Raw genomic sequence first — 25,928 nt, forward strand, 5'->3', positions numbered from 1 at the left:
CATCTGTGGAGAGAGAGAACAGAGCCAATGTTTCGAGTCTGGATAACCCTTCATCAGAGCTCTGTTGGAGAGAAGCGCAGTACTTCTTCAGGGTAGGCATTCCTGGAAGAGAAGTGGCAGTGATGTAAACACCAAGATAAAAGCAAAATACTGCGGATACTGGAATCTGAAACAAAAACAGAAAATGTTGGAAAATCTCAGCTCTGATGAAGGGTCATCCAGACTCAAAATGTTAGCTCTGTTCTCTATCATTATGCACTCAACCTCCAGGCCCTTCCGTCATTACAGACGACATACAAAAAGTATTTTAATCCCGTCCACCTAGGCAGGATTTAGCCCAATTTTATGAGGTGAAAGGCCAGCCCTCTCTTTCCATTCAGTAATTTAAATATTTCTTCATTCATCGTTTGACTCCTTTTCTTCCCCGGTAAATTGACTGGACCTCATTTAGAAGTATTATGGTATTCTAGCTGAGCTGCAACACTAACAAGCCCCTCCCAGAGCTAACAAAACGCCCTTAAGTTTATTTTAACTTTACACGTTCACAGAGCTAGGCTGTTGGAGCAGCGAACAGAGACACTCAGCAATAGCCACAAGACTACAGGCAACACTGCCAGTATGCGGTTGTCAAACACCGACAGGCTTGGCTGGTACCAGAGATATTTGTCAGGAATTAAAGCTCACCAGAACATGAAGATCATTGAAATACAGAAATGTGAAGACATTCTCTTCACGATTCTTGACAGGGTCCAGCAGCAGGACTACAGGTTCCAGGTGGACTATTCCAGGGAGCACGCCTGCTTTGACTACAATCTCAGGACAGAGTTTGATGAGTTGGATATGGAGGTTACTCTATGGTTCAATGATTTGACCTTAAGGGTTGAAGAGAGCTGTGACAACCCTTACAATTTGGATGGAATCAATCATCAAACCTTTCCGAGAAAGGGCTTGGCTTACCTGACTGTTCCCAAGGAAGGTGAACGGAGATGGTCTGAGAGTGATATATTCCACCCACTTCCAGAGTCATCCCAGTGCAGTGGACACCTCATCCCTGGCAGAGTCATAAATATTCTGAAGGAGCTTATCAAAGGGGCCATTGTTTACTGCGAGCAGAACTTTCTTCTTAATCCAGGTAAGAAGCAGATGTTAGAGTCTGTCTCTTGCTCTTTAAATAAATACCTGGCAATAAAATGACCAACTCTATGGGGGAATGCATGGCCTGGAGAAGCACTGAGCCATATCAATTAGTAAGGACCCAGAGTTCAGCAAAATCCAGACCACTGATTCACCAAGAGTCAGATAGTCTATGTAAAAGGGATATGGGCACCATCAGAGTAATACAGATAGTTGGTAATGGACACCTTAACATAATATCGATCTACCCACAGGTCAGATAGTGCACATGGAATCTAATGAATATTGTCAGTGTACTATTGAGCATTAATCCATTCAGGGTCAGGTCTTGTGTATAGGACATAAAGATCAATATTTCCCACTGAATTATGAAATGCTGATTTATTGATGGCAAGTGATTAATCTTACATAACAGAGAACTATCAATTGGCCCCCATCTATCCTTTATTTCATTGTGTTATCCTTCTCCACCACCTGATTGTAGAATTGATTGGTCTGTAATAGTTGTTCCTTCTTCACCTCCATTTGTATTTCTTCGTGCAGACCCAATGCATTAAACTGTAGCGCCTCTGCTTTGATACAATTAGCCTAATAACTGTAGGGTGACATTCCGTTAACTCGCCTTTACTAATTCTACTTTGAAGTCCTGTCAGTGTTTCCCCTTATCTCTTACTTGCTCTAATTAAACCATCAGTTGGTACAAGGTTAGGCAGGAAGAAAGTATTGCTTGTGGTACCACAGTCCTCTTAGCGTACCTGACCCTAACTATGTTAGAAATGCTTCATGCAATTAGTCCTCTCCTTCAACGATCAGCTAATACCAACAGAAAGACAATAATCTACAACTCTGGAACCCTTTCCCTAAAGGGGCTGGGTGTATCTACACCACATGGACTGCAGCGGTACACAGATTAAATGCCACCTTCTCAAGAGCAATTAGGGATGGGCAGTAAATGCTGCTGGCCTTACCAGCGACACCCACTTTCCATGAACAAATGCTTTTCGAGCAGAGAATTGAGAAAGAATTGCTAATTAAGTGGATTCCAGCTGGATTGAAAACCATTTGGCCTATTACATCAGTGCTGTCCCTTTGCTACAGCAATCCAGAGTGAAACTCACTGTCCTGTACTGTTCTCTCCCTGTTGCAATACTCTCTGAAAAGAAGTAATTGTAACTGCCTAAAAAAGCTCCATGTGGTAGATTATCCCATGCTTCAGCAACCCAATAAGAAATTTCCCTGTCTTTTATTGCTAATTACCAATTCACCCAACAAAAGTCATTTATAATTGAAAAATCATTGACTAAATTTCTGAGCCATTTGTACTCTATTGTCAAAATCTGAAGTCTCTACTTGTAACTATAATTTAACATCTTTGGCTATTCTAGTGAATCTACACTGTACATTTTCTATGGCATTGATAGATTTATTATAATGGAATGCTCACTACTCGAATTATGGTTAAATCATTGTCCTGTATAACTTTATTTCTTCCTGTACTCTATACCATAATTTATAAAATCCCAAATGTCTCTGTTTAAGATATCTTATTAACAAGCATTCAAACTTTAAGAATATTATAATTTGAAACCCTAGATTGCTTTATGCTTTGTTTACTCCTGTTGCTTGTTATTCCACAGAAGAATACAAGTCCTCACCTGTCTGCGTCTCGCAGTAATCTCTGTGTCTTGCCCACTGTTTGCCAAGCATTCTAGTTCTGTGCTATTACACATTTTAATAATGTGCTGTCTATTCCCAAGTCCAAATGTGCGTGTGTAGAAAGTCAAGCTATTGCTGACTGGGAATCAATGTAGGTCAAGCTTTATATAAGAAACACTGTCAAATTATGTCTGAAAATAAAAGCAACATGCAATTATCGCTTTTAGATTTTAGTCACTGCTTAATCAGTGCAATTATATTTTCACAGTTACCATGACCATGTGACAGTGAAGCTGTGACATAATGAGAGCAGAGAAATTATATTTATCAAGTGAGATTAAACAACTTGGCTTTTTCACTAGAACAGAGAAAATGAGAGGTATCTAATAGGGGTTTACAAAAAGATGAAAATGTTTGAGAGGATAAATAGACTTCTTCCATTCATTGACAAGTGAGAGTAACAAAGAGACACAGCTCCAGGATTATTATCAGAAGAATGAAGAAAAAGAATAGAACTCATTATTAATACAGTGAATTATTAGAATGCTTTGTGTGGCCACCTGAGGAAGAGGAGTGGTTAGCACTGCTGCCTCACAGCGCCAGGGGCCCGGGTTCAATTCCCAGCTTAGATCACTGTTAGTATGGAGTCTGCACATTCTCCCTGTGTCTGCATGGGTTTCCTCCGGGTGTTCCGATTTTCCTCCCCCAGTCCAAAAGATGTGCTGGTTAGGTGCATTGGCCATTGATAGACTTTGAATTCCAGATTTTTATTGAATTCAAATTTATCCATCTGTCGTGGTTGGATTCAAACACAGGTCACCAGAGCATTACTCTGGGTCTCTGGATTACTAGTCCAGTGACAATACCACTACGACACTATCTCCCCAGTTATGATTAAAACTGATAGCTGCAGTTAAAGAGGGGCTCAATGACCTCGTGTGTGAGAAGTTCTGTGATTTAATATTTTATCAACACTGTAATCTCCAAACTAGTTCATCTGGGCGGATGTGTTGATTTGTTTTCATTTAGTTCATAAGGTTGAATTGATTTGCATAAAACTGGATGAAGGAAAATTCTCTACTCGAGGGTTCCTTTCCCTGCCCCCAAAAGTTAATCAGCTCCTCTTCTGTAGATTGCAGAAACTGGTTGGGTCAGGCAACTTACAGTGAAACTTTGTAAAACTGGTTTGGCTCCTGGGAGCTGATGTCACAAGCACAGAGAGTTGGGAGTTGTTTCAGTCAGAATTCTGATACCTGAGCTGTCACCTGACTGTAGTTTATATCATACCTAAATAATGCCAAAACCTTCAGCTAGTTGGCAGAACAGTTCTTTTGCATCTGTCTTTCAAATGCCACTCAATGCTGAATAACTCAATTTGAGTGATGAAGCTCAATGCAAGCTTGTGGGTCGAAACCTCATCTTTATGCCAGTTAATTTACAGCCTTTCAGCCTGAGCAGCTCTAGATCCTAAACACCACTCCCACATTCTTGTAGACATTCACAACTCGACCTCTGGACCCTGGTTTTGTATTCATTTTTGTTCCATTGTCATCTTCCTTTGCCTTGTACCATCATCCTTTTTTTGTCATTTCCTTTCCTTCCTCCCTATCACAGACCTTTCACTTTCCACCAGTTCTCTGCGGGCTGAAAAGCTGTTCATCTCTAGCGTCTTCTTAATTCTGTCTCGTTCTCTCCCTCTCTTGTACAAATGCTGCCTGAACTTCTGTGTGTTTCCAGCATTTTCTGTTTTTATTTCATAGTTCATTCCAATACTGTCTAATTCAGCCACCGATTAATTCAGCCACTGACTAATTCAGTTCCTGTCAACCATCCCAGTTTCACCATGTAACTAAAGGCGATGAAGGCTGGGCATCTGAATGTTTAATTACAAGGTACTCTGCCTTCTTTGCATTCTGACTAAATGCAGATAATGACAGTCTTCCACATCCAGTCAGGAGAACCACACTTCAAACTGGGCTTATACCCAGTGCTTGGGGTGTTGACTTGGAAGTGCGTCAGTGTGGTAATAATTCATTCACAAAAACCAGCAACCCAACCCTCCCTCACTACTGAGTAGTGGTGTGCTGCTAGGACTGCAAGCAGGCCCATGAATAAAGATTAGTGGATCCCAGGTCAAGATAAATCCGTTTTAAGGTGGGAAGGGAACAGACACCCGAAGGATGGGGTACGAAGAGGTGGCAACTGTTTTGGAGGCCAAGTGGGAAAGTACTTGGGGTTAAGATCATAGGGAGGAATGTCCACATTGTGCATAGGGGACCTTCAAAGGAGGTAACCACCTTTCTTCTTGCCCTTTGCCCAAAGGTCATTAAAAATACTTCAGACTGTCTTCCATTGGCCAGTGTATTCTGGCAGCAGAGACAGAGTGAAGGCCTTATGTGGGCAATAACAGGCCTTAAAATGCCTTAGGGAATGCAATCTATTCGGCAACTTAGGTTGGGGGATAAGGTGCCCCCCACATCTTCCCCACCCCTATGCACAATGTGGACATTCCTCCCTATGATCTTAACCCCCAAGTACTTTCCCACTTGGCCTCCAAAACAGTTGCCACCTCTTTGCACCCCATCCTTCGGGTGTCTGCTCCTTTCCCACCTTAAAACGGATTTATCTTGGCCTGGGATCCACTAATCTTCATTCATGTGGGGGCCTGTAAATCCAGCCCCATGTCTGGAATAAGCAAAATACTGCAGATGCTGGAATCTGAAACAACAACAGAGAACCCTGGACAAATTCATCAGGTCTGACAGCATCTGTAAGGAGATGAAGCAGAGTTAACATTTCAAGTCCTTTTGGCTCTTCATCAGAACTGTTAAAGTGTAACTGTGGGAGACTACAACAAGAGTAGCAAATATAAGAACATTAAGAATGCTCTCAAAGTTGCTACTTTTTGTTGCAATTTCTCACAGTTGCACTTCAATATCTAACACAGTCTGTTCTGATGAAGAGGACTTGAAACATTAACTCTATTTTCTTGCCTTATTGATGCTGCCAGACCTGCTGAACTTTTCCAGCATCCCCTATTCCCATGTCTGAAAGTTGGGTCCTGGAATATAACACTAACGACACTGAGAATGGGAATGTCATTATTGTGCATGCCCTAAATTTATATTGGGAGGTGGGAGCGTTTTGTATTGCTGGGGATGGATCAAGCTTCATATCAATCTGTATTAGCGGTATTCCCTGGTAGCTGCTAAGATTAGAGTAGACTGTACACAACCTTGTATTTGACCCCAAGATAAGCTTCAAGCCATATATTTGTATTGTCACTGAGACCGCCTATTGCCACTCCTGTATCATCACCCAACTTGCATACATATGAACATATGAATTAGGAGTAGGCCATTTGGCTCCTCAAACCTGTTCCTCCATTCAATAAGATCTATTTCACTTTCCTGCCTACCCTTGATATCCTTCCATTCCCTTGTTAGTCAAGAATCTATCTAGCTCAGCCTTAAAAATATTCAATGAACTGCCCCAGCCACATTCTAGGGAAGAGAGTTCCACAGACTCACAACCCTCTGAGAGAAAAAAATTCTCTTCATCTCCATTTTAAATGGATACTCCTAATTACTGTAATAATTCCTAATTCGTCATAAGATAACCCCTCTCCATCCCAGAAATCAGCTGAGTGATCTGATGTAACCGCTGCCTCAGCTCCAATGATAATAGGATTGTGTCCAACCCCACGTTCTTCATTTCCCCCACCAAAGAATATAATTTCTCTGTATCTATCTGTTTAAATCCTTTTAAATACCTCGATTAGATCACCCCTTAATCTCCAATGTAAGGACTGTGCTACCTCTTACCGACCATCCTTCTTGCCTGCTCAAAGGAACAGGTTAAAATTGCACCCTAGGGAAGATTACAAAATTATTCGGGGGTGAGGAAAGAGTGAGGCAGTAGTTCCCATGGATATTTCAACTGGCTGCTAATTTTATTTCCATCAGGTGTCCAGGGTCACATTGGATCCTTTAGATTATTTGTTTATTCCTGTTTTCTGGTCAGGTAACAATGTACAGGAAAGTTTTACAGATCAAATTATTCTCAGGAGTCAGGTGAGTAAGAATGGGAAAAGGTCACAGAACTGCTCATATTCATCTCTCTACCTCTCCCTCCTCCATTAAGACACTCCTATCACTTTGACCAAGCTTTTGGTCATATTATCTAATATCTTCTTCGGCTTAGTGCTGGATTTTGTTTGTTAACACCCTTGATTTAGGCTGTGAATATAGACTCATGTGCTTCTGTGATTAACCTCCAGCATGTGTATCCGGCTAACAGGAGATCCTAGTGATGAGGTTGCTTAATGTCAGGGTCTTTATTACAATAATTGTACTTCAAGAAAGTGTTAACATGTTCAGTCAGATATCTTGCTCAGGTGTATACAATCTCTCACCACCATAGGAGAGGTGAATGCTTCTTTGTTGAATTTCGATGGGCCTCGGATAACACTGGTTCTAAGAAATGCGATGAAGCCCTTACGAGTTAACATCATTCCAGTGGTTAGGAGAGCCATGGAGAAGCTTCTTGAGGATGGTAATCAGAATGAGAAGGGCATTCCAGAGACAAGCAAGCAGGCAAGTCCCGAGAACATTGACATCAGCAATGCAACTTACTACCAATGGAGGTAAAGTGTCTTCTGTCCTTGTGATAATTGAGCTAGAGTGAATAGTATGTCAAGTTGTTTCATTATTGAAAATTCTAGAATTTTTGTCAGTGTTTGGGCTATCAAATTTTATGGTTCTATCCATATCCCTCTGAAAATACAAACTCTTTTTTTGCCATTCATGGTGCAAATAAAGCTCTGAAAAAAGCATGCTGCTTATGGTTCGATTCCATCAATTCAGCATCCTCAAGATAGTGTAAGCTTGTTTGATAAGTTTGATTTATTATTGTCACATGTATTGGGATACAGTGAAAAGTATTGTTTCTTGCACACAATGCAGACAAAACATATCGTTCATAGAGTACATAGGGGAGAAGGAAAGGAGAGGGTGCAGAAAATAATGTTGCAGTTACAGATAGGTGTAGAGAAAGAGCTTAATATGTGGGTTTGAAGTGAAGTGCCTTGGATGAAATGATGTGAACTAGCTACAATAATGAGTAATGTATTTTGTCATGTGCTGCAGTCATCTTCGTAAAGACTGGCCTTTGACCTGATGTTGGACTTCACAGGCAGGAAGTTTAGTTTTGAACAGTTTGTACTTCTTGATTAGTTGGATCTATATAAGGAACACACTGTTTAAAGTCTATATTAAGTATAAAAACAGGATTAAATTGGAATATTACCAGATGTCCAGAATCATAGGCCGCGATTCTCCCATTGCGACCTGCAACGTTTCCGTTGGGTCGCGGTGGGAGACGCGCGTCTGTGGCCTTGAATAGGGATTTGTGCATGCGCTGGGAACACACGCGTATCTCCCAGAGCTGGTGAACAGTCGCTGGTCAGACCACGCTGGAAACCGGCGGGAGGGCAGGTAAGTCATTAAAATCTGTTTTTAATCTGTTTGAAATATGCATATTAGGTAATTTTCGGGACCTTTCAGGTCCCGATCGAATCTCCCACCCCACCAGAAGTACTTCATTCCGGCGGGGTTCAGACTAACTCCCCACTAGCGGGTGACCCTGCCGGAATGAAGGGGGGGGGGCAATTGGGGCTTCCCAGGGGGTCGGGTGGCAGGAGGGTAGTGCCCCCGGGGCATGGGCACCCTGGCAGTGCCAGCCTGTGCCCCCGGCATTGCCCAAAGGGCAAAGTGCCCATGCCCAAGGGGCAATTTGGCACTGCCCACCGGGCATCGGGCAGTGCCAAGCAGGCAGGGCCTAGGGGCAATCAGTGGGGATAGGGGGTCCCGCTGCCACTCTGCAGACTGGATCAGTCTGGGATGAAGGGAGGGCAGTGATAGGGGCGGGGCTGCCTCTGGGGGGGGGGGGGGGAATTGCTACTGCTGGGGGGTGGGGCCTGGACATCGGGGTGCTCTGGGATGGGGAGGGTCAGGGCTGGCTAGGGAATTGCTATGGGGACTGCGAGCGGGCTGTGGGGGAGCTGGAGGGGCAGCACTGCGGTGGTCCCAGGCTGGCCAGAGATCGGGCTGGCCAGCAAATGGGAGGTTGACAGCTTTGGCTACTGTGCATGCGCAGAGCTCCAGAACTGTCAAATTCCAGTGCGAATAGGCCCCACCCCCGTGGGGTTAATGATATTCATGACTGGGACCTCTTCAGAGTGCAGAGATTCTGGTGAGAAGCTGAACTGACAGAAAGTCGGGATTTAGAACAGTTTTCCTGCCAATTCAGCACTTTTGGGAGAATCACGGCTATAATTCTTCGAAGATGTAACAAGCCAAGTGGATGATGGGCATTCTGTAGAAGTAGTACATCTAAACTTCAGAGAGATGTCTGAATAAGTGATGCACACAAAGTAAGATCACATGGGGCTAGGGATAATTGATTAGCTTGGATAAAAGTCTGGCTAACTGATAGAATAAGAAGTTTAACAACACCAGGTTAAAGTCCAACAGGTTTATTTGGTAGCAAAAGCCACACAAGCTTTCGAGGCTCTGAGCCCCTTCTTCACTCACCTGAAGAAGGGGCTCAGAGCCTCGAAAGCTTGTGTGGCTTTTGCTACCAAATAAACCTGTTGGACTTTAACCTGGTGTTGTTAAACTTCTTACTGTGTTTACCCCAGTCCAACGCCGGCATCTCCACATCATAACTGATAGAAGGCAGAGAGTCGTGATTAATGAGTCTTTTTGTGGTTGGCAAGATGTAACTAGTGGGGTGCCACAGTTATTTTCCTCCGGTCCCACCTATTTAATGACTTGGATACAGCGATAGAAGGTAGCATAGCCAACTTTGCAGATGACACAAAAATAGGTGGGAGAGTAAGTTGCAATGAGGAAATAAGAAATTTAGAAATGGAAATAGATTGAGGTGAGTGGGCCAAAATGCTGCAGATGGAGTTTAACGTGAATAAGTGTGAGGTTATCCATTTTGGACAGAAAAATGGAAAGGCAACTTATTATCTAAATGGAAAGAGACTTCAGGCTGCTTTGGTGCAGAGGGATTTGGGTGTCCTCATGCACAAGTCATAGAAAACTGGTATGCAGGTACTAAGGAAAGCAAATGGAATTTTGGCATTTGTAGCTAAATTGATAATATAATAGTAAGGAAGTGTTGCTGCAACTATACAAGGCATTGGTGATTTCGCACCTAGAGTACTGTGTACAATCCCTGTATTTGAGGAAGGGTGTAGTCGCATTAGAGGCAGTTCAGAGATGAGGGGATTGTCTTATGAAGAGATCTTGAGGATGGAAGAGGAGAATTTTTTCACTCATGAGGGCGGGATTTTCCAGCCATGTTCGCCCCGAAACCGGAAAATCCCGCCTGAGGTCAACGGACCTTTCCATGGTCCACCCCTCGCCCGCTACATTTCCCGTGGTGGGCAGAATGGGAAAATATGCCCCAGAGTGTTAACAGGGTGTGGGCTGCTCTACCTGGAATGTTGTGGTGAAAATTGGTCCCACAAATGATATAGAAAGGGAGTTGGATAGGTACTTGATAACGAGGAAGTTACAAATTTATAAGCACAAAGTGAGCACATGGGATTAGGCACCGTACTCTTTGAAAGAACAATACAGCACAGGAACAGGCCCTTTGGCCCTCCAAGCCTGCGCCGCTCCCCGGTCCAGGATTGAATCCTGAATCCAGGATCCCCGCCCAATTTTCCAGCCTATCTACATACCAATATCCTATCCACCGAGCTGTCCCTCACAGCTACGATGCTTTGTTCATCACAACCTATTAACTCACCCCCACCCCCCCATTCCAGACCATGTGATCTCCAGGGAGAGGCGAAAACCCAGAGTGAAAACCCCAGGGCCAATATGGGGAAAAAAAATCTGGGAAATTCCTCTCCGACCCCCTGAGGCGATCGAAACGAGTCCAGGAGATCACACTGGCCCTGATCGGAAAATGCTTCCCAACCCTAGTCATTTCCACTTCCACTTCCCTGCCCCCGAGACAGGTTCCCAACTATCCGCAGTCTCGCTCTGTACTGGCACCAGCAAGATGATCATAGAATGAAGCCTTGAAACGAGAAACAAAGAACAATTAGCCCGCGCCGCTCCCTGGTCCAAACTAGACCACTCTTTTGTGTCCCTCCATTCCCACTCCGTTCATATAGCTGTCTAGATAAGTCTTAAACGTTCCCAGTGTGTCCGCCTCCACCACCTTGCCCGGCAACACATTCCAGGCCCCCATGACCCTCTGTGTAAAATATGTCCTTCTGATATCTGTGTTAAACCTCCTCCCCCCCTTCACCTTGAACCTATGACCCCTCGTGAACGTCACCACCGACCCGGGGAAAAGCTTCCCACCGTTCACCCTATCTATGCCTTTCATAATTTTATACACCTCTATTAAGTCTCCCCTCATCCTCCGTCTTTCCAAGGAGAACAACCCCAGTTTCCCCAATCTCTCCTCATAAGCAAGCCCCTCCATACCAGGCAACATCCTGGTAAACCTCCTCTGTACTCTCTCCAAAGCCTCCACGTCCTTCTGGTAGTGTGGCGACCAGAACTGGACGCAGTATTCCAAATGCGGCCGAACCAACGTTCTATACATCTGCAACATCAGACCCCAACTCTTGTACTCTATGCCCCGTCCTATAAAGGCAAGCATGCCATATGCCTTCTTCACCACCTTCTCCACCTGTGACGTCACCTTCAAGGATCTGTGGACTTGCACACCCAGGTCCCTCTGCGTCTCTACACCCTTTATGGTTCTTCCATTTATCGTGTAGCTCCTCCCTACATTATTCCCACCAAAATGCATCACTTCGCATTTATCAGGATTGAACTCCATCTGCCATTTCCTTGCCCAAATTTCCAGCCTATCTATATCCTTCTGTAGCCTCTGACAATGTTCCTCACTATCTGCAAGTCCTGCCAGTTTTGTGTCGTCCGCAAACTTACTGATCACCCCAGTTACTCCTTCTTCCAGATTATTTATATAAATCACAAACAGCAGAGGTCCCAATACAGAGCCCTGCGGTACACCACTAGTCACAGGCCTCCAGCCGGAAAAAGACCCTTCCACTACCACCCTCTGTCTTCTATGACCAAGCCAGTTCTCCACCCATCTAGCCACCTCCCCCTTTATCCCATGAGATCCAACCTTTTTCACTAGCCTACCATGAGGGACTTTGTCAAACGCTTTACTAAAGTCCATATAGACAACATCCACGGCCCTTCCTTCGTCAACCATTTTGGTCACTTCTTCAAAAAACTCCACCAGGTTAGTGAGGCATGACCTCCCTCTCTCAAAACCATGCTGACTATCGTTAATGAGCTTATTCCTTTCTAAATGCGCATACATCCTATCTCTAAGAATCTTCTCCAACAACTTCCCCACCACGGACGTCAAGCTCACCGGCCTATAATTACCCGGGTTATCCTTCCTACCCTTCTTAAATAACGGGACCACATTGGCTATCCTCCAATCCTCTGGGACCTCACCTGTGTCCAGTGACGAGACAAAGATTTGCGTCAGAGGCCCAACGATTTCACCTCTCGTCTCCCTGAGCAGCCTTGGATAGATTCCATCAGGCCCTGGGGATTTGTCAGTCTTTATATTCTCTAACAAACCTAACACTTCCTCCTTTGTAATGGAGATTTTCTCCAACGGTTCAACACTCCCCTCAGAGACACTCCCAGTCAACACATCCCTCTCCTTTGTGAATACCGACACAAAGTATTCATTTAGGATCTCCCCTACTTCTTTGGGCTCCAAGCATAAGTCCCCACTTTTGTCCCTGAGAGCCAGAAGAGACACAACAGCTCTAATGGCCTCCATCTTTGTTGTACATTTCTATGATGTGATGATATTAATTCGGGTTGTGAAGTACCTTTACCGGGCAGTATCCAGGTTAAATTTCTTAGCATGTTTACCCTAGCCTAGGAGCAGACAAAATGCTAAATTTGGGGTTATCTCAGAAGCCAACTTGGTAGTCAACTGAATCAATGATAATCCATTGCCATGGAACCCATTTTGGGATCTATCATCAAAATGAGCAGTTGTTTTGGTGTGCAGTGTCATTGAGTAGCAATATCCACTCAAAGTTCAGGTTGTAGTATATTACTAAATCACCTTACAGGCTGAAGCACCATAAAGCCAAATCACGCATCGTGGCAACTATTTCAACTCGTTTCCAGAAAGATCTGAAGGCAGGAACCACCTCTATTGACTTACCTGTACATGTCTATGACTTAGTGTGGTGCACAAGAATGCTGTGGAAACTCTCCAAGTTCACCTAACATGTGAAAACCCTACAGCAGATCAACTCCATGATCAGCAGCCAACCCTTCCTGTGCTCCTCGGAGATTAAATCAGCCACACACAGATAGCCAAGAAGAGGCTTCAACAGGGATCAGTCCTCCCACAACCCAAAATCAAAATATTTTGGCATCACTCTTAACCATACATTGACCTGCCGGCAACATCTCCAGAAAACTAAAGCCATGGTCAAGATGAGAGTGTATCTCACAGGGGAACTCACAGGTACCACTTCGGCAGCAGAGCCAACACATTACATGGTGCTTCACTCACCCTGGTACACAGAACAGCAGAGTACTGTTGCTCAACCTGGCTCAGGAGTGGTAGATGTCCACCTCCAGGACATCATGAGGATAATTTCTGGGACTTGGAAACCAACACAACTCAAGTGACTTCCTGTACTAGCATGTATTGAACTTCCTGATATCCACAGGGAAAATATCTCCCACAAAGAACACCATTGGCTGAAAAGCTAATGAAGCTCTCCTATTAATGCAGAACCTCAAAGAAAAACCGTGCATTCATCTGAAATCCTGTAGCCCCAATTGGAATATACTCCACACCCTACAAACTAATGCCAGCCTCCCCCCTCACAATGGCACACCTCTTGGTTAACTGCAAATGTTACCAACTGTAACCTGGTCACTGAATTGAGCAGTGAAGTCCCAGGTTTCAACCTACTGTGGAAAATCCAGACATCCCTCAATTGCTTGAGAATGGATCAGAGAAGATCTGGCCATTTGCTCCACAAATGGAACATGAAGATCAGCTCAAATTGTGACTTTATTCAGACCCTCAGCCATGTACTGAACTCCTGCCCTGAGAGGTCCATTTCTGGTGGCATCATAATCATTCCCACTGCGTCAGATGAAGCTGTTGAATTAATTGTTAATCTCAACATTGCACCATAACTGCTCCCCCAGCCATACAAATTAAAAAAAAGGCTACTCTGACCATACGGGCAGGAGCTGGAAATTCCTGCTCAAAGTAATGGACCTTTTTGCTCGTCCACCAAATTTTCCCACAGCAGGTGGGACAGGAAAATCCTGCTCCAAGAGTCTGTTATTATACTTTTCTCAAATGACCTAAAGGATGTGATCCAGATTACATTCATAATTACTATAGACAACTTTCTACTGAATATGATCATAGACTCAGTGACCACTTCATGATAGATCTCCTAACAACATCTCCATTACGATCAGCACAACAACATGCACTAATAGGGTACTGACAAATGCCAAGATCCATCAATGTCAAACTTTGCTTCCGAGGATGCTTTATCTCATTTCTATTTAAGAAGAACTAAATGTTTTCACTGAAGGTGAGATCCATTCTGTGTTCCAAATCTAGATTTTGTTTCGAAAGACCAATGTGGAAGTTGCTCGAGAAAGCAGATGCTGATGGGGGCCATCGTCTGGACAGCCTGTGCATACTGGACAGGATTAAAACAGACCACTGGCTTCCGGGGGAACATAAACGAGGAGTGACATTTATCCAGCTTAAGGTGAGAAAACTACCTTGATTTATGATGTGGAGATGCTGGCGTTGAACTGGGGTAAGCACAGTAAGAAGTCTCACAACACCAGGTTAAAGTCCAACTGGCTTATAAGGGGCAGTGCTCCGAAAGCTCGTGATTCCAAATAAACCTGTTGAACTTTATAACCTGGTGTTGTGAGACTTCTTACTGTACTTTTATATAAACATTGTACTCATGGAATCTTTAAAAGAGGTGGGGTCATAATCATCCAAGTCTTGAGTCAAATGTAGATGAAGTGCAGAACTGCATCTTAGTCCCACATGGTTCCACAGAAGTTTGTTCAGGTTTAATTCGAATGATCTCAACTTTTCCTTTGCATGAGCACATCCTTGTACACTATGGAATCTGCTCTGTGATTGCTAGCTTGGAGATCTGAAGGTGTTGCAAGGATGTGAAACTCAGGCTGTCAATGTACAGTTTGCATTGCTATATTCTACATTTCCCTCACATATTTATTTAACCCCAAACCCTGTAAGAACACTCTGCAATTCCTTTACCCCTGATCTCAGTGAGAATGGTAGCAGAATTCCAACCTTGGAGGCGAGAGAACACACCTGACATTTCTAATCATCTCTTCCTCCCTTTTGATCAGCTGGTTTTAGTCACTCAATTATGACAACAACTCCCAGCTAAAACAATTTTGAACCACCCTAACCCTCCCTCAGATGAGCAGGCAGGTCAAGAGGTTTAATAAGATCCTGATTTGGGTGGTGCATGCACATTCAGAGCAGAGCAGAGCCCCAAGACTTGGAGTGAAATATTACCGTGTTTACACAGGTGACAGTCCAAGAATTTGGCATTTGAGTTAATATACTGACACTGAGTGTGTACACTGCTAATACTAGAGAGGCATGGTCAAGGACAACCAACAACCAGAAATGGAAGAGAATTGATGGATAGGTTGAGTATGTATTTAGACTGTTAACTGAGTAAACACCAGATTTTTTCAGAAGGTACAAAGGGCTTGCAGAAAGACAATTATGCAAATTACCAAATGGGTCAGAACGTAATGACTGGGTCTTAATTTCTGCCCTAGGGATGGGTTAACAGTCACTGACCAACCTGACGTGGAAATATATCACCAGTCCTTCACTGTTGCTGGAGTTAAATCCTGGAAAACCCTACCTGAAGAAGCTGCACTGAAGCAACTTGCCAAAGTTTTGTCAAGGAAGGCAGATGGGGACAAGATCTCTTCCAAGATCCCCTTTACATGACCCACTGTCCTGATTTGGAAGTATATCACTGTTCCTTCATTGTCATTGGGTCAAAACTCTGGCCCTCACTCTCTAACAGCACTGTGAATGTACCCACACCACATGGACTGCAGAGTTAAGAACCACCACTTTCTCAGGGACAACTGAGGATGAACAGTCCAAAGATGTGCGGGTTAGGCGGATTGGCTATGCTAAATTGCCCCTTAGTCCCCCTGACACTAACTAGGGTAAATGCATGGGGTTATGGGGATAGGGCCTGGGTGGGATTGTGGTCGGTGCAGACTCAAAGGGCCGAATGGCCGCCTTCTGCACTGTAGGATTCTATGCTGGCATTGCCAACAATGCCCACATTCCACAAGAATGCGTAAAGAGCAAAATAATGTACTAGCTGAGTTCATACAACTTTCATAAAGTTCTTCAAGTCCATTGCCTGGCATTGCTCCATATTGTACTTTGGATTATTACCATTCACTAAGTGTAATGCCTGACTATTACCAGTTATATTTTTGATTTTACCAGGTGGTGTTACTCTGGGCCATGAAGTTTTTCCCAGCTCCAGAGGACTGGGCTGACTTGGAATCGTCTGTTTATCGAATGTTAGTGGTGCTCCTCCGCTGCCTCGCCCTCCGCAATCTCCCCAACTACTTCATGCATGAGATCAATCTTTTCCACGAAGATTTTCCACCCCAATTTGATTTCCAAACCATTTACAAGAAAGTGGAAGATTTCACTAATAACCCTGAGAAACACCTGCAGATACACATGACCCACCTCGTCCCCTCTCTTCGCCAGCGTATCGACAGTTACGTGAAGATGCTTCTGCAGATTCAGGATGGTGAGGGCCTTTACTGGAACACAGCCTATTTTGACATCATCTTAAACAAGGTAAACTTCTGGGCCCTGTTTTGGACGGGTTGATGGGGCGAATATAACAAATCAACATTCCTGGTTAATCAAAAATTCCAGGTTAGAGACGTGGTGGGTTAGCCACTGAGGGAGGTTCCCATCAAACACGCCCAGGGGAGGTACCCCCAGGGGTTAGAAACACAGCTCTCCCACTATTAACATTCCTGGCTAAAGTATAATACAAATTTAGGGGAAACAATGGCGTATTGGTAAGGTCACTGGACCAATAATCCAGAGGCCCAGGATAATGTGCTGAGGGCATGGGTTCAAATCTCACCACAGCAGCTGGCAGAACCCAAGTTTCATTAATACATCTGGAATTAAAACCCATCCAGTTCACCAATGTCCTTAGGGAAGGAAATCCTTACCTGGTCTTGCCTCCAAGTGACTCCAAACCTACAGCATTGTGGTTGATTTTCAACTGTCCTCTGAAATGGCCTAACAAGCCACTCAGTTCAAGGGCAATTAGCAATGGGTAACAAATGTTGACTTGCCAATGATGCCCTATTCCAAAAAAAGAAAATACAGACTGAAACTCTCTCGGTCTACACGGTCTCATCAAAAGCTCCCAGGGCAGGTACAGCACAGGTTTGGAACAGAGGATGATCGTCCCTATTCTAACACTTATCATTTTTCACACTATATATCTCTGGGGTCAATTTGAATGGTGTTTCAATTCAGGTGAAAATGCCAGTTAAATGATACCTTACTCTTAAATGATATCCTTACTCTGAAAATAAAATGCTCCAAAAACAGACAATTATCTGTTTGAAGAGTGACCTGCAGTGGTCCTTTTAAGGACCTCTGGTTAGGTCACCCAATACTCAGTGCCACTGTGATTTGTCTGCTTAATAATATATAAAATAACATTCAGTCATTTGGAAAAGAGCAGGATGTGAAAATTTGTGTTTTCTAAGGTTCTGTTCTGGGGCCTCAACACTGCACTATCCTCATTGATGATGGGATTAAAGAGTTCAGAGTTGTAGATCCAAGTTTGCAGATGGATGACACTGGTTTAGGAAGGACAGATGGAATCAGCAAGTTGTGAAAGGACAACATTTAAATGAGTGGACAAAACTATGACAGACCAAGTTTAATGTGATGTGTGAAATCATTCATTTAGGACCCGAGGAAGATAGGTCAGAATATTTTCCAAATGGTGAGAGCTGGAAACTATAGAGGAGCAAAGAGATTTGGGAACCCAAGTACACAAATCATTGAAATCTAGTAGACAGGTACAAAAAGCAAGTGAAAAAGCGAATAAAATATTGGCCTTTATCTCGAGGGGGAATGGATCTCATTGCTATGATTCAGTTGTACAGAGTGTTGGTCAGACCCCCATTTAGAATCTTCCTCCTCCCGAAGAGGAGATTGGCAACCATGGACTCCCATTGAATTGCTCCATCTTTATGCCTGGTAATGTATCGCAGTGGTCTGCCATTGCCTTCTGCAGTATGGCTAGCCAGTAAACTCTCCTACTCTTACTGCTGGCATCAGACATATAGGAAGGATTTACAAGCTGAACCTGTTTGGTCACATTATGAATAGACCCTTCTGTGGTGATCAAGTTATGAAGTGGGACTTGAACCTGGAGCTTCTGGCCCAGAGGTAGGGGGATGTTAAACCACTGCACCACACGATCTCCCACCCACTGCACTAGAAGATCTCCCAACCATCTGGACCACTGCATTCATTTTAGGACAAGAAGCAGGACAGGCTTGGCTCGTACTCCCTCGAGCAAAGAAAACTGAGGGATGGTTTGATCAAGGTGTTTATAATATTAAAAGGATATGATGGAACCGGTACAGGGGACAGAATTTAATGACCCCCCCCCCTAACCCATATCGAGTTTGGTGGTGGTGGGATATTTAATCAGGTTGGGAAGGTAGTCATTAGGGAGTCTCCCACCCTGCCTTTCCATCTCCATCCCAATTAAGTCAGTGGTGAGATGGCCAGTGGAATGCCTGTCCCCTCTGTTGACAATTAAGCCCTGGACCTCATCGCATTGCCCACCCCATTAACCCAGCGGCAGGCATGGGGCTCACTGTGCAGGGTGGATGCCAGCAAGACCATTCAAAGGCATTCAGTGCCTGATCTCTGATGGGGAACCAGTATTGGGAAAGGTTGGGTGGGTTTTACCCCTGCTGATGACTCCACCCACCTCCCCCCCCCAGCCACCAACATCATTCAACTATGGCAGGATGCAGGCGAAAGTTGGGAGTAGAGAAACATGTTAAAAAATAATCCTGTGCATGATAGGCCAGTGAAGTGAGAGGGACCAGAACAGTGTGGTGTTTATCCTAGCAATCATTCAGGCTGAGAGGGAGATTAGCTTTGAGGTGCAGATGGACAGGACTTTGTGACAAGTTCAATTCTTGCGACAATTTAGAGCTCGGACCGAGGTAGAAACAAGATATTGCTTTACGTGTGTTTAATTTTGTTATTTGTGTATTAGGGTTAAAACTTCAGTTAGCTGATGTTAAACAAAGATGCTTGTTTGTCCGAATGCGTGTATTTGTATGCTTGATTTGAAGTTAGACAATCAGAGACAGGGAATGACAGAGGAGAGAAGTCAGTTAAAAGGTACCACCCTTGCTGCTGACTCCCCTCCTCACCTCTCCCCCATCCCGTCATCACTCACCTGTGCCTGGGTGCCTCCTCAACCCTTGGCCAGTGGGTGTAATACTGGTAGCAGCCATCAGCTCACTGGAGGTGACTGTGAGCACAGACAAGCTGCTGGCCTTTGTTTGGCAGTCAGGATGTGGAGATGCCGGCGTTGGACTGGGGTAAACACAGTAAGAAGTCTAACAACACCAGGTTAAAGTCCAACAGGTTTATTTGGTCGCAAAAGCCACTAGCTTTCGGAGCACTCGCTGCTCCTTCATCAGGTGAGTGGGAGTTCTGTTCACAAACAGGGCATATAAAGACACAAACTCAATTTACAAAATAATGGTTGGAATGCGAGTCTTTACAGGTAATCAAGTCTTAAAGGTACAGACAATGTGAGTGGAGAGAGCGTTAAGCACAGGTTAAAGAGATGTACATTGTCTCCAGACAGGACAGTTAGTGAGATTTTGCAAGCCTAGGCAAGTCGTGGGGGTTACAGATAGTGTGACATGAACCCAAGATCCCGGTTGAGACCGTCCTCATGTGTCTTCTCTAATGTAGACGGGGAGATCTTGATCTCATGTAAATCAAATGGTCGAGTCAGAAACCCCAGTTTATATCTCTCCTGACTGCTGTTCCCATCGGTGTCCAATGTGACCGGGATGGGAGAACTGTCCCCTAGGTGTCTATTATGCATGACAATCAGGCAAATCTGACATTTCACTTCTCTACTTCTGGCTCAAGAGGTGGCAAGCATAGAGTATGCTTATTAAAGCCTATGGGATTAAAAGGGTGGTAAGCTAATGCATACGGAATTGGCTAGGGGATAGAAAGCAGAGGGTAGGGGTGAATGGTTGTTCTTCAAGACTAGAGGGACATATAGAGTAGTGTCTTGCAGGGGTCAGTATACAGAGCATATATGGAGTCAGAATACAAAGCATATCCATGTATCAGTATAGAGGGCATATATGTGGCCAGTGTACAGGGCATATCTGGGGGTCATATGCACAGCATATACTACTTCAAAATTTACAGATTAGACAAAACCCCAAGCTTTGAATAACAGTGAAGAGAATAGTGACAGACCTCAGGACATAAGCAGACTGGTAAAATCAGCAGGCATACATGGTAGGTGAAATTTAATGCGGAGAAATGTAAAGCGATTAATTTTAGGAGGAAGAATGGAGTCAGCATATGAAAAAACTTAAGAGACAGAAACAGAAAGACGTGGAAGTGTACATTCACAAGTCTTTGAATATGGTAGGATGTGTTAAGTCTGTTAATGTATAGGAAGTGAAGGTGGCCTTTTTATAACTCGAGGCATGAGAGTACAAAAGCAAGGAAGTTATGCTATAGTTTTGGGGAAAGTATATTAGCATGGATAGAGGACTGGCAAACTGATAGAAGCTAGAGAGTTGGGATAGGAGGGGCATTTTTAGGGTGGCAACCTGCAACTAGTGGAGTGCCACAGGGATCAGTGCTGGGGCCACAATTATGTACAATATATTAATGACTTGGATGAGGGAAGTGAATGTACTTTTGCCAAGTTTGCAGATGATACAAAAATAGGTGGGAAAGCAAGTGGCGAGGATGACACAAAGATTATACAGAGGGATCTAGGCAGGGTGGTGGGGGGGATGGGGGCGGCGATCAGCCAGAAGGAGGTGAATCGGCTGGGGTGAGATTGATTGTGGGGGAGGTCGCAATCGAGGGTGGTGATCATGATGCCCGGGGGCATTGGGGAGGAGAGGAGGGGTGGTGACAGATTCCCAGTGCACTATGTACACTTTACACAGTGCACTGGGAGAGCGAGACACATGCGCAATAGTGCACTCTAGCAGTCATCAGCTGGCTTCCCGGCTTGACTAGACTCCCCACTCCCCCTTCTGGCATGAATCATACTTTGCCTCATTTGTTTTTCAAAGTGCCATTAGATTGCGGTTGGGAGCTCGCCCAAAAAATGGGCATGATTCTCATTCGGCAATTTTTTTGATAAGATTGCCCTGCCCCCCCCCACCACCATATCTTTAAGTGAAGCAGTTGAGGCTACCTCGTTGAATGTTTTTGAGGCAAAGATTGATAGATTTTTGAACAGTAAAGGAATTAAAGGTTATGGTGAGCAGGTGGGTAAATGGAGCTGAGTCCACGAAAAGATCAACCATGATCTTATTGAATGGCGGAGCAGGCTTGAAGGGCCAATGGCCTACTCCTGCTCCTAGTTCTTATGTTCAGTTATGTTCTTATTAAGGCCCACCTTAAATTCTCAATTATTTGATTAAATGTTAGTCATGCTCATAAAATCTTCCAGAGAGTCATAGAGGTTTACAGCATGGAAACATGTCTCAGTTTATATTTTTCCAAATGCTTTGGGGGTGCTATGAAAATCTAGATTGTAGTGGTGGGGTATTTATACAATAAGTTTATATATTAATGGATATTCATACAATAAGTTTTATATATTAATGTCAAGGGAAGATTCTGTGCACTCACCATCTCAGTGCAATAGCATTTAGACCTGCTGGATATTCTATCTGAATTACAACTGTAAATGTCACTCACCTTTTGTGACACTTCCCACAGGTTAAACTAACAGACCCTGAGTATTCCATTTTTTTTTTCCATTGTCTCCAGTTTCAGGTTTACCATATCCAGGATGCTGACAGAATTGGCGCCATGCAGCTCGCCTGGTCCAAAACTATCAAACTAGTGACTGATGAAGGATGCTCATCGTAAGCCATCAAGGATGGACCACATTTCCACAGATTCTGCAGATCAGACTAAAAGCCTTCCTTCATGTCTGCTGTAGATGGGATCACAACTCCATGACACACCTACTATAGACTGGATCACTATTCCATGATACACCTATTATGGACTGGATCACAACTCCATGATATATCTAAACATCCATGATACTGCACTAAAAAAATAGACCATTAATTTCAAGAAATGAGCAGACAGGAAGAACAAGAGACAACACCAGTCTGTGTCACTTAACCAAATGATTTTAGACTTTAACTTCCACTGATAAGAAGGTTTTGTTTTATCACACCTGGTTTGCAATTGTAAATCATCATATAACACTTTACACCTACATTCAACTAACTTCACAAAACATTTCTAAGTACTTAAAGTCCTTATAAGCACATCCATGACTTGCACCACCTAGGAGCCAATTGTTGTTTTTAAACCAGCTATTTATGGAACATGTATAGGAGCTGACAGGGAGATGGTGGTGCAGTGTTAATGTCACTGGATTTAGTAATGCACAGGCCTAGACTGTTGCTCTGGAGATATGGATTCAAATCCCACTGTGGCAGCTGGTGGAATTTGAATTAAATTAATAAATATGGAATATAATACTAGTCTCAGAATTGCTGTTTACTAATGCTCTTTAGGAAAGAAAATCTGCGACCCTTATATGTGATTCCAAGACTCCCAGCAATGTGGGTAACTTTTAAATGGCTGAGCAAACTACTCAGTTCAAGGGCAATTAAGGATGGGTAACAAATGCTGGCCTTGTCAATGACACTCACATATGGCAGGAGTGAATCAATTACTTTTTCTCTGCTGGTACTGTACATATATTGGAGCTATCCCTGAGACACACAAACTACATGGTATTAGATAGAAATGAATTGTTCCCTTTTCAGGGAAGCAAATCTGCTGTCTTGACCTGGTTTGGCCTACGTACGATTCCAGATCCACAGCAATGTGGTTGACTCTTAAGCGCCCTTTGAGATGGAGAGCAATACCATTAGGCAATACCAGCCAGCGATGCTGTGAATTAATTTTTTAAAAATTATGCATTTATAAATGCTGTCATCAAGTCATTTGCAAACTGTATGCCACTAGAAAGAAATGAAATAATTTCTTTAACTGGTGTGCACTGTGTATGTACAAGAGCCAACACTACACAAGCTGTAGACCGCTAAATGGGAGTGGATCATTCCATTTCTTCTTTTTTCTCATATTCTATTTTAGATTTGTAAATAGTGTTTGAATCCATTTTGTTTTCATCCTTGCTGCTGTGTGCAGGAAGCTGGGATGAGGGGAGCTGTTCTGATTCCAAATCTTTCGACTTACACTTGTGCATATGTGTGAAAGGTTGATCTCGAAATTTCACAATTTGGCCATTATTAAAATTAGCCAATGATTTAGTGGCACTTCAGTGTCAATCAGGGCTGCTCAAGACTTAAGGGTTTCAGACTGTAACTAGAGATGGCCAGATTGAACCTTGGGAAGTTTTACGGCGATAACGACACCATATAAATGTTGTAACCAAATTCAAGTGGAACCACATAAAACTGGATAATTCCACATGCAACAGGAATTATAATCCCAATCAATTCAAAATGACAGCGTGGTCCCTATCTCACTTCCTACACATTCCTTGGAACTATTTCTTTTACTTATTTTTAAAGATTTTTATTTATGTAATATTATGCATCAAATAAAACATACAAGATATCATCATTTCAGATCTCAGTTCTTAATGTGATAAGCAGGAGGTCTTAAGTATATAAGAGCAAAAGAAATAGGAGCAGGAGTAGGCTTATTGCCCATCAAGCCCACTCTGCCATTCAGGAAGATTAAGGCTGATATTCTGCCTCAGCTCTACTTTCTTGCCCGAACCTCATATTCCCTGATTGCCAGGATATCTAATGAATGAAGATAATGAAGAAAGAATGATAGCTAAAGTACGAGGAAGGTCATTCCTGGAGACAATCCCGACATTTAATGTCACAGGTTTAAAGCTTGATGCATCAGCCATCGAGGCCCTTGGTTAACATGCATCTCAGCAGGGTCAATGGCTTCAAATCAATACCCACTGCAGCAAGTCCCTTAGCTCACAATTACCATCTCAACCAGCCCATTGCCTCATACTAATGCATGCCCATTTCAACATGGTTCTTGGCCTTCAGGGAAGCTGGCTTGGTGGCCTTACATTACCACCCGTAGAGAACGACAACTGGATGATGTGCTGGGAACAGGTGGAAGAGGACTGCTGGAGAATCTGTCTGGGAGACCAGGGAATTGATTCTCATTGGTGAAGTTAACATTCATCACAATTGAACTAACTGAAACTCTAGTGGCAGGGGTGTTTTACATTCATCAAATGCCCCCTCTTATTATGGACAATTCAGTTACATATACTTACATCTTCTAGTTTAGAATAATCCAGTCATTAGCAATTTCTCTTGTACTTCTGAGGATCACCTCAAGTGAGGCTATGTCATAGACTTCTATTGCTGGGGATATCAAGTCTGAGCAATGAGGACTTGGCAAGGGGGGAATTGACAAATGTCTGCACATTCTCCGCATGCTCTGGTTCCCTCTCAGTCTGAAAGACGTGCTTGTTAGGTGCATTGGCCATGCTAAATTCTCCCTCAGTGTACTCAAACAGGCAACTAGGGGATTTTCCCAGTAACTTCATTGCAGTGTTAATGTAAGCCTACTTGTGCCACTAATAAATAAACTCAAACTCTGAATGGGGTTTGGCAGGAGAGGGGTGAAATGGGGCATGGCACTTATGGATGAGGAGATGAGTTAGAGACTGAAAAATTATGGCTTGTGTAAGAGAATGAGGCTGGGAATGGCAGGCTGGGAATTTGGGGAAGAGATGGATTCTGTGGAAAGGGGTCACAGGAAAAGAGGCGATTCAGGATGGGGAGAAAAAGAAATGCTGGCGTGGGGCTCAAGAGAGGAGAGGGAAATGGGTGGGGGTGGGAGTGGGGACCAGCATTTTCAGCACTGACAGGAGCAGTAGCAAGGTGGTCAATGGGAGAAACATTGAAAGAGGAATAACCAGTTAATGGGGTAAGTGAAATGTGAAGGGTTTACTGTGGGGAAGCGGTGAACAATTATTTCTATTGATGGGCGAGTGAAGAAATAGGGAATAGAAACTATGGATTCTCACTGGAAAAATCAAGAGGGAAGATGATTTTTGAACATAGAATTATTGTAATTTTGGATTCTTCATCATTGAGATAGAGACTGAAACATTGGGTTGAGTTTTAGGAACAGGAAAACAAATGTATGGACAAGTACATTCGGGTGCTGTGCCAAGGGCAATGTACCCACTGCTGATCCACTTGATACCTAGCAGTTTTTTGGTTATTGGAAGCCAATCATCTCAACCCAAGAGCGTTGCTGCAAGAGTTCCTCAGGGCAGACTCCTTGGCCCAACCACCTTCAGCTGCTTCATCCGTCATCTTCCCTTCATCAGAATTGTGGATGTTTGCTGATGTTTACATCATGTTCAGTACCATTCATGACTCCTCAGAGTCTATGTACACAAAACAAGATCTGAACAACATTCATGCTTGTGACGATAGTTGTAGCAAGTATTCATGCCACACAAGTGCCAGGCAATGACTATCTCCAAAAAACGAGAATCTACAATCTCTCCTAAACGTTCTGCTGCATTACTATCACTGAGTCTCCCAACATCACCATTCTGGGGTTTATCAATAACCAAAAACTTAACTACACCAGTCACCTAACTACCGTGGCTACAAAGG

At 43.6% G+C, this 25,928-nt stretch overlaps 1 protein-coding gene across 2 annotated transcripts; it reads left to right on the forward strand.

Moving 5' to 3' along the window:
- Positions 1-552: 552 nt before the first annotated feature.
- LOC144491388 (protein mab-21-like 4) lies at positions 553-23,874 on the forward strand. Of its 2 annotated transcripts, XR_013497436.1 has the most exons (6): positions 553-1,132; positions 7,213-7,435; positions 14,491-14,644; positions 16,411-16,776; positions 22,036-22,235; positions 22,270-22,404. XR_013497436.1 is itself a non-coding variant. In XM_078209146.1 (5 exons), the coding sequence occupies exons 1-5, from the start codon at positions 619-621 to the stop codon at positions 22,135-22,137; spliced, it is 1,359 nt and encodes a 452-aa protein (XP_078065272.1). In that variant the 5' UTR covers positions 553-618; the 3' UTR covers positions 22,138-23,874. The 2 variants fall into 2 exon arrangements, 1 of the variants encoding a protein (XP_078065272.1); XM_078209146.1 differs by having other exon boundaries at positions 22,036-23,874.
- The last annotated feature ends 2,054 nt before the right edge of the window (positions 23,875-25,928 follow it).

Source organism: Mustelus asterias, chromosome 3 (assembly GCF_964213995.1).
Source record: "Mustelus asterias chromosome 3, sMusAst1.hap1.1, whole genome shotgun sequence".
Taxonomy (NCBI): Eukaryota; Metazoa; Chordata; class Chondrichthyes; order Carcharhiniformes; family Triakidae; genus Mustelus; species Mustelus asterias.